Source organism: Podarcis muralis, chromosome 4 (assembly GCF_964188315.1).
Source record: "Podarcis muralis chromosome 4, rPodMur119.hap1.1, whole genome shotgun sequence".
Taxonomy (NCBI): domain Eukaryota; kingdom Metazoa; phylum Chordata; class Lepidosauria; order Squamata; family Lacertidae; genus Podarcis; species Podarcis muralis.
Window position 1 is genome coordinate 64,800,046 of NC_135658.1, and position 14,696 is coordinate 64,814,741.

A 14,696-nucleotide genomic window follows, 5' to 3' on the forward strand; every position below is an offset into this window, starting at 1 on the left:
CATTTATTTTCTACCCTTTAACTCCAAGACTACTCTTCAGGTATTTAAGAACTGGAAGAACATGGTTATGAAAATATTATAAAAAATCTTTTACTGAATAGAGCACAACTGATATGTGACAATATATATATATAGGCCCAAGGAAATTGTACAAGAGCATCAGTGGTTGACTGTAACCTAAATATAATATGAATACATAGCAGTGTAATAAAGACACTTCCATGCAACGTTTTTCTGTGCACTTGGTTACGTTTTCTGCAGCATACATGCAGCATCATAAGAATGTAAGATGAGTATGCTGGATGAGGCCAATGGCCCATCTAGGCCCACACTGTGTTCACACAGCAGCTGAGGGGAACCAGCAACCAAGATTCGAGCACAGGAGCACTCTCCCCTCCTGTGGTTTCCAGAAACTGATATTCAGAAGCAATTCAGGAAAGATGACAAATCTGTCCATAGGTCAAATTAGCCAGGATGGCTGAAGTGGAGCCTCCATGTTCCAAGGCAGCATAGCAAATGACATCCCATTGTTTTCCTCATCCATTCTGGATTTACCATTTCCACATTTTTTTTACTCATTGGACTTTCCACAAAAAGGATAAATCCAGATTCAATGGGAAAATATCGTGGGATGGCATTTTGATGAGAACAGTGTCATGTGGAAGCTGGGCAAAGCTTCCAGGCATGAATGGCACCAATTCCATAACAAAATGCTGTGTGGAAGTGCCAGTAATGTCAGGTGAATCACCTCCCTGATTGAAAGTTTGGAGATTGACCTAAGTGGGGGGAAATAATGTCCTTATCTAAACAACCGAAGGGGGTTGTAGCATCTCATTTTCATGATTCATTACTAGCCTTTAAATATCACATCATTTTTATACAATATGGAAGCCAGTACAGCCCTGGCATTAAATATGACCAAGCATTCAACAGTCGGGAGTAAACTGCATCCCAGGGAATAAGGTAACTTGGAGATATTGATGGCAGAGCACTGTTTCAATTAACTTAGTGCACTAATGAGGTGAACTCCCTGTACTTGGAGGTTGGCAGTTCATATTCTAGCTCTACAATTGGACCCTGGTGTATATTCTGGTTTTTATGCACCAGCTGTAGCAGTAGGGGTGGGAGGAGAAATCTATTCATACCATCAGAGTTGTTATCAAAATTGTTCAGGCGTAGCCGTACGAAATGCTGCCTAGACTGTAGGTCAAAAACAGTGCTATATTTAGACACAAATAATATCTCTTTGATAAAAGGAGGGAGACAAGAAAACATCCAGGGCATGAGCTCATCAGTGACTAAATACAAAAATACCACGCTTCCCATAATTCATTATTTATTCAGCATGGACCTTCTACAAACTAAGAGGGGGGATGGCTTGGTGTCATCTAGATAGCTGAAACACAGGAAAAGGAAAGGCAGTCTGAAGAAAATAGAAGATGCCATATTTTTAAAAAGAGAGATCAACCTGGCAACTAGTCTATGACCCAGGCCCATCCATCCTCAAGAATACGCCCCAATGATATCAGTGAGATTTATTCAAGTAAATGTTCACAGGATAGCATTCTACAATTCTGCGCATACTTATGTAAGATCATGGCATTTCTCAGTTACTAAAATGTCTCATTTGTCATTTGATCTTTCCAGCTATTCTGGGGAAAAACAGGATAGTAACAAATAGCCCTAAAGACAACCTATGAAATACTACACAATGGTTAAAGTTGCAGTGGAGAAGGGGCCACAAAGCACCAGTGGTCAGATTAAGGCAGTTTCCTGTGCCACCACCACATCAAAGTGGTAATTGGCACAAGTGATTTCTGGGCTGCATCACCCACAATGCTTTGCTCTGAGGAAGGGTGGTCTTGCTGTGACCAGGATGTCACGGAGCAGGGGACAGCAATGATAAGGGGAGAAAGAAGGTATAAGAGGATGCAGTGGAGGATGAGGAAGGATTGAGGGATGGAGGAGGAGGTGGTGATACTGACAGAGGGAGGAGGAGGTGAGGGCAGAAAATGTAGAAGGCAGCAGCACAATTTCAAAGACACAAAAATTCACCTACCATATCCCTCTTGTCTTCTTGGAAGTGCAAATCTACAAACATTCTTCCAGCAACATAAGGGAGAGCACTTTCCACGAAGTTTACACATTTATCCCACTGAGGCAGTAAGGAGGTTGTCCCCTGGATTACCTGTTTTGACCAAACAACATTCTATGACTATAACCAGATTTGCCGCAAATCAGGCAGACATGTGTTTCCTCTTCTAATCTCCCATACTCCCACAAGTGCAGCAGTATGGAATTCTAGGCATTAAACAGCCACAAAAGGGTTGTCCCCATGCATATGCTCACAACTCCAACATTGACTGGGTGGAGGAACACTAGGATACATTAGGGATTTGATACAGCTGTGGAACTTTTTCTCAATTTGGGTACCACTCACCATTAGTGTGGAAAGGAAAACTCACTCTCTAATAATAGCAATGCGTGAACAAAGGTGCAGACAATCAGCTACCATTTCACTGGAGCAAACAACAACTATGTCACTATAAATGGTAAATGTGGAAAGCCCTAGAATATCTTAAGTTAGCTCTACAGCTAGCTCTACAGATTGTAAATTCTCAGTTCTATTCAGTTCATTACAGAGTCCCAAGCAATGATGTCATCCTTTCTCTCTGCTTCAAATTCCAGCCGTTAAAGAATGAAAATCACAGCATAACACAGAAACATGATGCTGCAATAAAAGGGAGAAAGACTTGGATGTAGAAAAAAGATAACCTGTGAATTTTTCATTCAGCTCTGTGCCCAGACTAGAGCCCTGATGTCCTGAGAGAGGTTAGTGATGTTCTCCAACTTCTTTAAATGCATTGAATTCAAGCTTGCTAGCTGGAAGCACAGGGACTCACAGAATCCATCTATCAACTGCTGTCTTCATAAGCTTCATAGGCACACAGGGCATATTGATATCAAAATCTCACACTTACCCTTGAAAACTCCAACCACCTATACTGAAAGCGTCGGCTGAGGTTAAATATTCTCGAATAAACCATTCTCCATACCAGATAGTTGGCAATAGTCCTGTCAAAGCAGACACATCTTTATGTCAGACAGTTAGACCCATGTGTTGTAATGTACAGCTGTCCGAGACTATAAATAAATAGGTGACTAGATTCTGCACCCCCCTCAGATCAGTGCACTACCTGCAATGGTAGCAGCTTCACCTTGAAAATTAATGAGCAATGACCAAATTCACAAAAACCTGTTAGACAGAAGCGGTTGCATGATAACAGCTATTTGGTGTGTGAATGATGGTGGATCTTCCATTTGGAACATATTTCAACAGTTTTGCATCCTGAGATGGAATTTGGTGTTAGTGCTCCTGTGCAAAGAATGGGTGTTCTCCCCACACACACCAAGTGCTCACAAACTAATAAAGCGGAAACAACCTAGCTACAAAATCTATAGGAAAGTTTGCCTTAATTAAATGTAATGGGATGTATTGCAACTTTTAATCAGAGTAGATCCATTGAAATAAATGGCCCTAAGTTTGTCATGTTCACTCATTTCAGTGGGTCTATTCTGAGTACAAGTTAGTTGGCCACAACTCAATGTCATGATATCTGGTGATCCTTAACAAACCATCAACAATACATCAGCAAATATCTCACACATCCTACTCACATAGCAATAATGAAACACTTGCAGGACAATTCAGATGGCAAGCGCAACCATATAAACTAAAGGAATAGGCTTCCTACTACAGAGAAGTAAACATGGTGTTTACTGGCTTAATTGGAAGCGGAACATAGCAGGGGTTAGCCCAGAAATCAAACTTTAATTCTGAAAATGTATCAATTGATTAAAAAAAGGGGGGAGTCTTTGAACCTATATAGATAAATTCACCCCATTTATCAGCCCACATTCATTCAGGATTAGAGGGCAGAGGTTCCAGGTGACAAGGTTTTAAGGCCTGCACCTGCCGCTTTTAGAAATTAAGCACCATGGTACATTGTGCCTTATTCAGCATTTTCGGCTATAGAATGTGATAATACTTCTGTAATCCAGTGTTATACACCTGAGGCTTCTGCATGGCTGGATCTCTTAATACTAATGCTCAAAGACATTAAAAACACATTTTTCAGAGTCAGAGCTAGCAGTAATATGGCACTTCACCCCCACTGCCACCACCTCAGAGCATTTTGGCAGTGCTAGACTTTTCTACCTAATTAAAGACAGCCAATAACATATCTCCCTATTTTTTCAAAAAAAAGGAATCTGACACTATTTTGATTGATTCAACAGAACACAAAAGTGAATGTAGCTGAGATAAATATTATAACTGCTTATGTGTTGTAGCTACCACTGCTGTTTTGCTTGTGCAACAGACTTGCACCTTGAAATCTGCCCTCCTTTCCTCATCTGTGCAGCTGCCCTGTGCACCTGGGGCACCCTCCAGAACAAATGTGGGCGTGGGGCGCAGGGAGAGAATAGGAAGGATAAGTCCTGTTGTGCAAGCAGAATGCTTGCTTGCTTATGCAGCATTGGACACAACCCTCACACCATCACGTTCTTTTCAAAATGTAGGGTTTCAGTGTTACTTGATTAATAAAACCAATTCATTGATAAAAACATTGTGGGCCAATCAAAACTGGACCCTGCCACGAGTGTTTGTGCTGTGCCTCAGAAAGTTATCAATAATCAGGATATTCCATATCAAACTGGCCTAATTCCAAGGACAGAGGAACTGCACTATTTTAGTTATTGGGGGAGGAATATATCCTGTCTGATGCATTTTATATCCTTTTGGGTGCTAGCAATGAACCAATTAAAAAAAGAAGGGGACAAGCAGTTGAAGACCACCTGAGGACCAAAATACATATGACGATAGTCACATGCAGTACTGCTTTACTCTTTTTTTGGTCGGTGGCGGAGTTGCATGCACTCTCTCTCTCTCTCTCTCTCTCTCTCTCTCTCTCTCTCTCTCTCTCTCATAGCCAGTATGGAGACCGTATCAGGACTCTAGCAGGGAGATAGAAGGGATTTAATCATTTCCTCCACACACCTGCAATATACATTGCTGATAAAATCTCCCACTACTGATACAGATGTGGGGAGGAGATCTACACTGGCTATTTGTTTTTTTAAAGGTAAAGGTACCCCTGCACGTACGGGCCAGTCGTGTCCGACTCTAGGGTTGTGCGCCCATCTCACTTAAGAGGCCGGGGGCCAGCGCTGTCCGAAGACACTTCCGGGTCACGTGGCCAGCGTGACAAGCTGCATCTGGCGAGCCAGCGCAGCACACGGAACGCCGTTTACCTTCCCACTAGTAAGCGGTCCCTATTTATCTACTTGCACCCGGGGGTGCTTTCGAACTGCTAGGTTGGCAGGCGCTGGGACCGAGCAGCAGGAGCGCACCCCGCCGCGGGGATTTGAACCACCGACCTGACAATCGGCAAGTCCTAGGCGCTGAGGTTTTACCCACAGCGCCACCCGCGTCCCTTTTGTTTTTTTACACACACACAAATCATAAAATAAAATAAAATCTGTACTTTACAGCAAAGCCTGTTCCGATTAAGTTTTCCTGTTCCCCCCAGCAGGACTATCTACCACCAACTGCGTTCTGGGAATGCTTTTGGGAGAGTGAGGCAAGCGAAGACACCTGAGCTTGCTGACATATTTCCTTTTGTTGTGTCTTTCACCCCTTACCTTTCCACTCAGAAATTTCCCTGCTTCCTTCTCTTCTCCCCACTGAATAACATAGAAGACAACCCATAGTCACTAGCATTATTTTCACAATTCTGTAGAACTTGCCACGTTGTGGTAATGGACCTTTACTATGCAATACCCATGGCTTCTGCAGAAGTCATGGGCCCTTTCTGCGAAAGCAGCAGGACCCTCTTGGAGCATCAATGGCTCAGAGCAGAATATTTGCACTTTGCTATCATTAGTATCTGCAGTGTTGACGAAACAAACCGGACTTATGGCTGAAGAGCAACAAATTGTTCAGTCAATATGATATGCCTTCCCAGTCGTAAGAGGATTCCTATAATGATCGCCTCAATTTCCACATTTTCCCCCAAGCACAGAAAGGCTTTGCACTGGGGGGGGGGGGAATCCATTCGCCTGGAATTGCTAGCAATGAGTTCTCTTGCTGCAGCATTCACACGATTTTGTTTTCATAGCAACCCCAGAGACAGAAATAATTGCAAGGGTCCACCTGTGGTTTGAAAACAAAGTGGTAACAAACCACAGTATGCCAAGATCCTAAACATTATACTGAAAAGTCAGGGATTGTTTCTGAGCAAAAAACATACACAAAGCAAATTAGAAATCCTTACTTTTTTCTTTCACTTTCTAGTATCCTGAACAAATCCTTGAAGTACTGGGGCACACGAACAACGACATTTTCTGAAGCATCTATGTCCTTAAGTTCAGGATAAAGCTTGGTGTCGATCACCTTCTTAATATATCCCAGCCAGTCAAACTGAAACACAAGCAAAGGTTCAGTTCCTGACTCTTGCAGACGACGACAACAACAACAACAACAAAAGCTTATAAGTTAATTACCTACCATTAGCTGAACGACTTAAAAGTTTTGCCTAATCTCAAAGTTGAAGTTCACTGCACAACATCACAAATATTTTGAAACTTAAATAAAAATGCAGCTGTATTTAAAATAATAATAGTGAACACCTGTTTCAACTAATTTCATTTAAATTGCCATCTTATGCACATCTGAAGAACCTTTCTGTTTGAAAGGTAATTACACAGTCCAATCAGGCATTAATATAGTCATTTTCCAATTAACTTCAACCAACCTGAGGGATCAGGGTGCTGAGTTCCGATATGTTCATTTTGTTGTACATAGATTCACTGGTTCGATTCTCATGAGGAATCATTATCTGCAAAATATAAATGCAAACAAATATTATTTTCCTCCACAAATCCACTCTGACTTTGCCAACACTCACATAATCTGGGTGCGACAAGGTATGAATAGCAATGTTACCTGTTCAGTTTTCAATAAAATAAGTTGCAAACCTATTATTATGATTCATTAGCAAAAAATCTTCTTTTTCCATAAACATTTTACATTTCCCCCCATGTAACACAATGAAATTCATCTTTATCCATACTAATATCTATCCCTTCCAGTATGAAACGATGTTCAGTTTCATAATCCCAGGTGGATACCTACTCTACATCAAAAGTACAGTGGTGCCCCGCAAGACTAATGCCTCGCAAGACGGAAAACCCGCTAGACGGAAGGGTTTTCCGTTTCTGAGTTGCTTCGCAAAACGAATTTCCCTATGGGCTTGCTTCGCAAGACGAAAACGTCTTGCGTGTCTTGCTATTCCCCCCCCCCGCTTTCCCCCCCTTTTTCTAAGCCGCTAAGCCGCTAATAGCCTTTTAGCAGCTTAGCTGCTAAGCCTTTAATAGCCGCTAAGCCGCTAATAGCGCTAATCCGCTTAGCCGCTAATAGGGTTGCTTCGCAAGACGAAAAAACCGCTAGACAAAGAGAATCGCGGAACAGATTCTTTTCGTCTTGCGAGGCACCACTGTATCTGAAAGACAGGAAAATCTAGAAAACTAACTAACCAGTGGACTAGGAAGAAATTATTGTAAACTACTGATGCTGTCTTCAAATTTAGCACTGCAATTAGGCCTGGAAACTAATTGCCAGTCAGGTCAGGAATGGCATTATATGCTCAAGCTGTCTTGCCCCGGTGAGCAGGCTGGCCACTGAATTTTGCACCACCAGAAGTTTCCAAATTGTTTTCAGTGTCAGCGCATCATATAACTCATTGTGGTAATCTAACCTAGATGTTATTTAGCAGCAGCTGTAAAGAGCTCCTACTCATTTACATTTATATTCTTGTTCAACCCTGAAATCCTTCGAGTATCAAAATCATTCTTGGATGTGCTACTGGCAGTTGCCTACTTGTGGACATATCTTGCCAATTCATCACATTAATAATAATAATAATAATAATAATAATAATAATAATACAGTGGTACCTCATTTCTCAAACGGAATCTGTTCCGGAAGACAGTTTGACTTCCAAAATGCTCTAAAACCAAGTTGCAAAGGGCTGGCGGCAAGTTCAATGGAGAAAATTGAAAAACAAGCAGCGGAAGCCGTTCGACTTCCGAGGCGCGTTGAAAAACGGAAGCATTTACTTCCGGGTTTTTGGCATTCAGCTTCTGAGATGCTCGAAAATTGAGGTACCGCTGTATTTATACACTGCCTTTCATCCAAAGATCACAGGGCAGTTCACAACATAAAGATACAAGATATAGTTTGTCATTGCATTGGAACTCCAGGAAAGCACCAAGTGAATGAAGAAGAGAAGCCACATCACACAAATGCAACTGAAACCCACATTTAGAAAAGCACTAACCTCAGCAATTTTAACTTCCAGTTTCAACACAGACTTCATGTCCAACTCTGCACGAGAAGCATTGGCCCCCAAAAGCACTGCTGTATCCACCATGAACTGGAACAGGGCTTCTCTGTACTATAATGTGATAAGAATCCAGTTATCATTACAGCTAAACAGAGAATTAACCTCAGCAAAATAAAGTATGCTCCCCCACCTTATTGAAGCATAAGAATAGTACATTGCTTTCTTACCTTCCTTTTTAAATTTCCTTTGCATATTAATCATACTATTGTGTTCTATATTAGTTAACATGCTCTAAGGGCCTATCTAGAAAACCTATTTATTCAGCATTCATCCTCATTTGCTTGCATGAAACATGCACTGATGTTAGATTATATCCAGTGTTTATTGAGCATTTGTTCTGATTTGTGTATGGAGTGGTTATGCAACAATGAGCATTCATCCAGAATTCATCCTGATTTGCTTGCAGGGCGTTTACATGTCTTCCCATTGGTCATTTGTTTGTCCCTTTCAATGCATTTCCCCATCACTTTCCAAACTGCAAAAATGTTGTGGGTGGTATCCAACTAAAGGGTTCCGCTAAAGCAATGATTGCCAGGTTCTCTCTCCTCTCCCTGTGCGCCCCCCACGCAACCCCTAAATCTGTTCCCTCCAGTGAAGGTTTATGGGGCACAGATGGGGGACACGGTAAGAGGATGGGGCACAGATGGGGGACACAGTGAGGAAGTTCCACTGTGCAGCTAAAACTCCTTGTAGTATCAGAACTGTTAAGCTGGAAACAACCACTTGTAGTAGTAGGTGGTTGTTGTTAAAAAAAGGATTTGTTGTGCAAATCCCTATTCCATCTAGAACAGTGGTTCCAAACCTTTTTTTGACCATGTCCCACTTAAGCATCTCTAAAATCCTGGTGCTCCCTCCCCCCGTGACATATAATTCTTATTATTCAAAAAGTGAACTCCTATTCACGTGGAGGAAGCCTAAAAGGTCATTACTTTGGTCTAACTCATTCTCGAATTACCCCTCTTAACAATCAGATTGCCCCCTGTAGGGCGTGTTGGGAACCACAGATCTAGAAGTATGCAGTGAGAAAGTGAATCTACATTTTACTCAGCCTGCAGCAGAAACTCATTGGGGATTAGGGAGAAATTTAAAGGGTTGAAATTCACATTTCTCTGAATTCTGCAATGCAGTTCTCCAGCAAAGTTCTCTCCAAAAAAAATGCATATACCAGGATAAAATGTGATATAAATGCACATTATTGAAAACAGCATACAAAATGCATTATATTAGGGGAAACTGCTTTGGGGAAATTTGCATAGTAGGAAAAATTACAAACAAAAAGGTGTATATTAAAATGCCAGAGATTTCATGAAGACTAAAAAAAAAAAAAATGCAAATTGAAGATTGGGAAAAATGCAAAACTGAGAGAAACAAAAGTTGACATAGTCACCCATCCCCAGTGGCTACTAAAGAGAGGATATTTTCAGTAATGGTAGCCCAGTTTTGGAATGCTCTTCTCAAAGAAGCTTGCCTGGTGCCCACACTGTGGTTCTTCCACCAGCAGCCAACAACCTTTTAACCTTCCCAGGCTTTAAAAAATAAATGTTTGAGTGTTCCTTATGCATATGACACTGCTGATATACTGCCCTGCTGGATTTATTCAAGTCTTGTATTGTGTTATTTTGGTTATGTTTTGGATTTTTTATATATAATCTTTATGTTTTACAGTTTTAATTTGCTGTTGCTGACCACTCAGATAACCTCAATTACCGAATGGCATAGTAGAAGATAAATGGAAATAAATAAAACAGTTACCGCAGAAGGTTTAAATCTCTAAACAGGAAGTTAACAGGATTAAACAAGTAATTAATTAATTAATATGGTGGCAAAGGGGAAGAAATCCTCAATGTAGAAATTGTTCTCCATTTAGATGCTCAAGTAAGCAATGCTCACGGATTTAGCTTCTGTGGTGTTTTCCAGGTAGTCTTCTCGCGCTGACAGGGACAGAGATGCTTGGTCTAGCTATTAAAAATATGTAAATACAACAGCGTCAGTTCCCATTAAGTACACTTCCATAATACTACTCAATCTCCAATTTATAGTTTCATTAAGAAAAAGGAAGACACACAAGCAAACTTTAAAAAAATGATTTACTAACGTTAAGCAAAAATGAACACATTTTTAAAAAGAAAATAATAATTCAGGCATCCAATTAAGTTTACATTTAAATATTATATTCTGCTTTCTTGGGGACATTGGCTTCTGTATGACATTGGGGAGTTTAGGAATTCTGCAATAAACATTTCCCCCAAGATATAAATGTCTCCTGGCATATCTAATCTGGGAATTCATTTGATCCTTCAGTAACTAATTAGGATACAAGCATGTTCTTCTTGTAAATCAGATTGCTGTAAATCAAATTAGAGATGAGCTTAGAATGCCCTAAGGAATACAGTTACATATATTCCCCTGACTTTTAGTCATTTGCATATATACATACTAATGACCAGGTTCTGTGGAGATGTTGTTGAACATGGTGGCAAAAGGCTGATAACTCCTATCAACAAAATTAGCTGGAGGGCGTGTAATTATGAGTTTGATGCAGGTTTTAAAGGTATTATAGAATTACTTTCTCACATGTCTGGTGAAAGAAGGCATTCTTTCTGCCATGTTTGAAGATTTCATAATTAAAATATAAGGAGTCCAGAAACTAGGGACTCAGCTACATTGGCAAAGAAAAAGCACTTTATATGCATTCTAACACTGTGACACCAGATGGCACTGTGGAGTTCCATTTTTGCCAACCTAATTTCTCACACAACATTTAAAACAGTTAAGTGTTTAACTGAAACACTTCTTTGATGTGTCTAGATCCAGCCCAATACATTCTTTCTTCACAGAGGCACATGCCTGCACCTGTGTTAATGGCCACAGATTGGGCTTCCAGCTGCCGCTTCCAAGTGGCCATAAATTCCCACTCCCTGTGACACAAATTAGTCAACTATAAATCAGGACATGGGTCACCCATATAGCACATGCTTTTGTGGGTCCAGATGCAGTGAAGCCCAGGACAGCAGCATGGAATTAAACAGGCCACAACTTTATGGATAACAGATGCTGGCATAGCCATTGCTGGTTGATGACTGACCAGATTGACTAAGATTAAGGGTTGCCTTGGGATGTGCATCAATTGTGGGCAACTGCCTTTAACCCCATTCGGGAGCCCATCAACTCCCAAACTGGGTGACCAGACAAGAGTATCATCTTCCAGGCTCTCTTCAAGGGATACCTTGATGCTGCAGTTGTTGTGGGGAGAGCTCTCACCACTCACTTAGACTAGGGCTCCATCCCAATGCCTAATCCATCGTAAAATTGTGACATCACTATCCTTTCGGGAAGTAGACAGGGCGTAGCAGAATATCCAAATGCACACGACCATAGTGTGACCTTATAACCCTTGATAGCTTCACCCTTGTCCAGTTATTTGAAACATTCTATACTGTGATGACAATAAAGGTACTTGATTGATTGTGACATTTGCTATGAGGCAGGCAAAAGCCCTCCAGGCGGTCCAATTGGCCTGAAGGAGAAATCCCTCCCTAGCCCAGAAAATGGTGCCTGAAGCAAGGCACACAGAAGCTAGTCCACCTGCGCCTGGCCAGCTACCAAATCTCATCTAAAGGAGAGGGAGGGTGGGAATCCAGAGGAGAACTGAGGCCCTCTGGTCTGCTCCCCAACCCACACCCCTGGAATCCCCCACGACTGGCCCCACTGCCTGCAGGAGAGTCCATAGCAGCAGACCCCCTCATGCCACAGGAGGGAGTCCCATCCGCCATGGCTGCACCCAGCCACAAACACAGCTCCCCCAAATTCAAGTAAGCAATCCTTTCTGGCACCCACAGGGTCCTGATGTGACAAACCCTCCCCACTCTCTTAGGTTGAAGTAGAAAGGAGCCTTCTCTTATTGCTCATTGAAAGTTTTTGTTTCAAGTCTATCTGCATGAGTTGGGCAGTTTGGAGGGGGGAGTTTACAAATACGACACACACATGCACGCCAAAATCACACCACCCCATGGCACAGTTAGACTTCAAAGAAATCTTGTATTAGCCTCAGTACAAGGCTCATTTCAAGCCTAATTACATTGGAGGAGGAGCAATTTTCAGGGATCGCTCTCACTACAAACACTTCTTGTCATAATTAAGCTTCAAAGAAATCTGCTGTGTCAATCCTAGTTGTTATAGGGGGCTGGATTTTTCCCAATCTTAGTTGTTACCAGGGGCTGATCTTCCTGAAGACTGCAGCTGGAGAGGGAAGGTTAACTCTTGCACTTCCAGGAAGATTTCTCTATCTCACTCACACACCCCTATAACACTTATGTGAAACAAAAACACTTTTTTTTTTAAAGTCTCATTGCTGATGAGTGGAGTGTGTGGGGGTAACTGCCATGGATGCGCTTGTGCATGGTTGCAGTGTACAGGCATATGTGTCCCCACAACAGTTTCTCCAATTTGTAAATGTGCCCATTTGCAAAAGTTGGCAATTCCTGAACATAATGGCTAAAATGTGGAACACTGGATATTTTTAGTGAGCCAGTGAAAACTCGCATCTACCTCCATCAACCCCCTCTTACCATACCTTTATGATGTGCTCATTGGAGTTCTTATCACCAGAAGCCACATACATTCGGATGAAAACAGAACTGCTATATTGGCCACGAAGAGTAGCCAGGGTCTGCAGCATGCTGAACTTCCTTTCTGACCACAATCCATCAGGCCCAATGTTCGATTCCAGGACAGGCCAGCGGAACGGAGAATGTTTCAGCATACTCAAAAGAGGCTTTGCATCCGCTTTCTCTATCTTATCTGGAAGCGGAAAAAGCAAGCCATCAGAAGACAACTTCCAGGTAGTACCATTTTAAGAGCAACAGGATGTGTATACATCAATTTATTAAGTAGTAGTAATGTTAGATAAAGGGACGCGGGTGGCGCTGTGGGTAAAAGCCTCAGCGCCTAGGGCTTGCCGATCGAAAGGTCGGCGGTTCGAATCCCCGCGGCGGGGTGCGCTCCCGTTGCTCGGTCCCAGGGCCTGCCAACCTAGCAGTTCGAAAGCACCCCCAGGTGCAAGTAGATAAATAGGGACCGCTTACTGGTGGGAAGGTAAACGGCGTTTCCGTGTGCTGCGCTGGCTCGCCAGATGCAGCTTTGTCACGCTGGCCACGTGACCCGGAAGTGTCTCCGGACAGCGCTGGCCCCCGGCCTCTTAAGTGAGATGGGCGCACAACCCCAGAGTCTGTCAAGACTGGCCCGTACGGGCAGGGGTACCTTTACCTTTACCTTAATGTTAGATAACTATCAGATTTCACCATATGGGTATGCATTCAGAAAACATGTCCCATTAAACATATATGATAGTTAAAATCCCATGCACCAGGGAATACTGTGCAATCAATCTAAGGCATGTTTACTGAGAAGTAAGCCTCACTTATTCCTAGGTAAGTGTAGCTTAAGTACAGGACTGCATTCTAAAAGTACAAATTATTTAGCACTGACTTAATGGGAGAAGAGCAATAACTGGCACTGGTCATAAAATGCTGTTTTTGCAACATTTTGCATGCTTTGATATGCATAAAACAGAGATTCATTTCAGAGCTGCTCATTGCTTGATATTTATAGAACAATGGAAAATAAAAAGTGTTTGCCAGTTTGTGTACATTCAGACTCTAACCTGTAACCCTGTAAATGAAAGTTACTTACTCTCATTCATACACGAAGAATAAAGGATCTTAGCCTTCTGTACAGCTTCACTGTCTCGCCTTTTGCTAAGAGGTTTCTCAAGGAGAGCTGTGAAGTCAAATGAGGAGAAAACATTAGTTTCAAGTTTAACCATCCTAGAGTTTTACCAACATCAAACAATAGGTCAGAACATCACATCACTAGACAATGAACCTGAATTCTTCAGAATTTAATGTTGGTAGTCTAGGAAGACTGACATTCTTGAATCTAGAGGCTCAGGAAATGTTAGGCCCATACACAATGCTTCATTGTTAAGATGAAAAGTTTGAGGGTTCCAAAGAACAGAGAAAGCTTCTTCCCTTCACTCTAGAGGAGAGGAGCAGGCTTTGAAGCTTTAGTAACAGGTGAAAGACACATAGTAAATGGCTCTCTCTTCCTTAATACCTAATTCAAGTAGGACCTGCAGCAAAATCTTGCAGTGTGGAGTGGTACTGTTCAGGAAGCCAACAAATTGTGCCCATTTCCAGGACACTCCATTCAACTCCCCCATTTTCTATTCCG

The 14,696-nt window shown here is 42.0% G+C and overlaps 1 protein-coding gene across 3 annotated transcripts in view; it reads right to left on the reverse strand.

Annotated features, from left to right (window-relative positions):
* The window catches only part of PHEX (phosphate regulating endopeptidase X-linked), a 100,020-nt gene that overhangs the window by 51,080 nt on the left and 34,244 nt on the right, over positions 1-14,696 (reverse strand). For all 3 annotated transcript variants that reach the window (XM_077927425.1, XM_028727498.2, XM_028727499.2), the window contains 8 exons: positions 14,157-14,243; positions 13,039-13,265; positions 10,356-10,424; positions 8,400-8,516; positions 6,816-6,899; positions 6,336-6,481; positions 2,982-3,075; positions 2,060-2,188 (listed from right to left, as the gene is read on the reverse strand). In XM_077927425.1, coding sequence (XP_077783551.1) covers positions 2,060-2,188; positions 2,982-3,075; positions 6,336-6,481; positions 6,816-6,899; positions 8,400-8,516; positions 10,356-10,424; positions 13,039-13,265; positions 14,157-14,243 — 953 coding nt within the window. The remainder of the gene's footprint in view (positions 1-2,059; positions 2,189-2,981; positions 3,076-6,335; positions 6,482-6,815; positions 6,900-8,399; positions 8,517-10,355; positions 10,425-13,038; positions 13,266-14,156; positions 14,244-14,696) is intronic.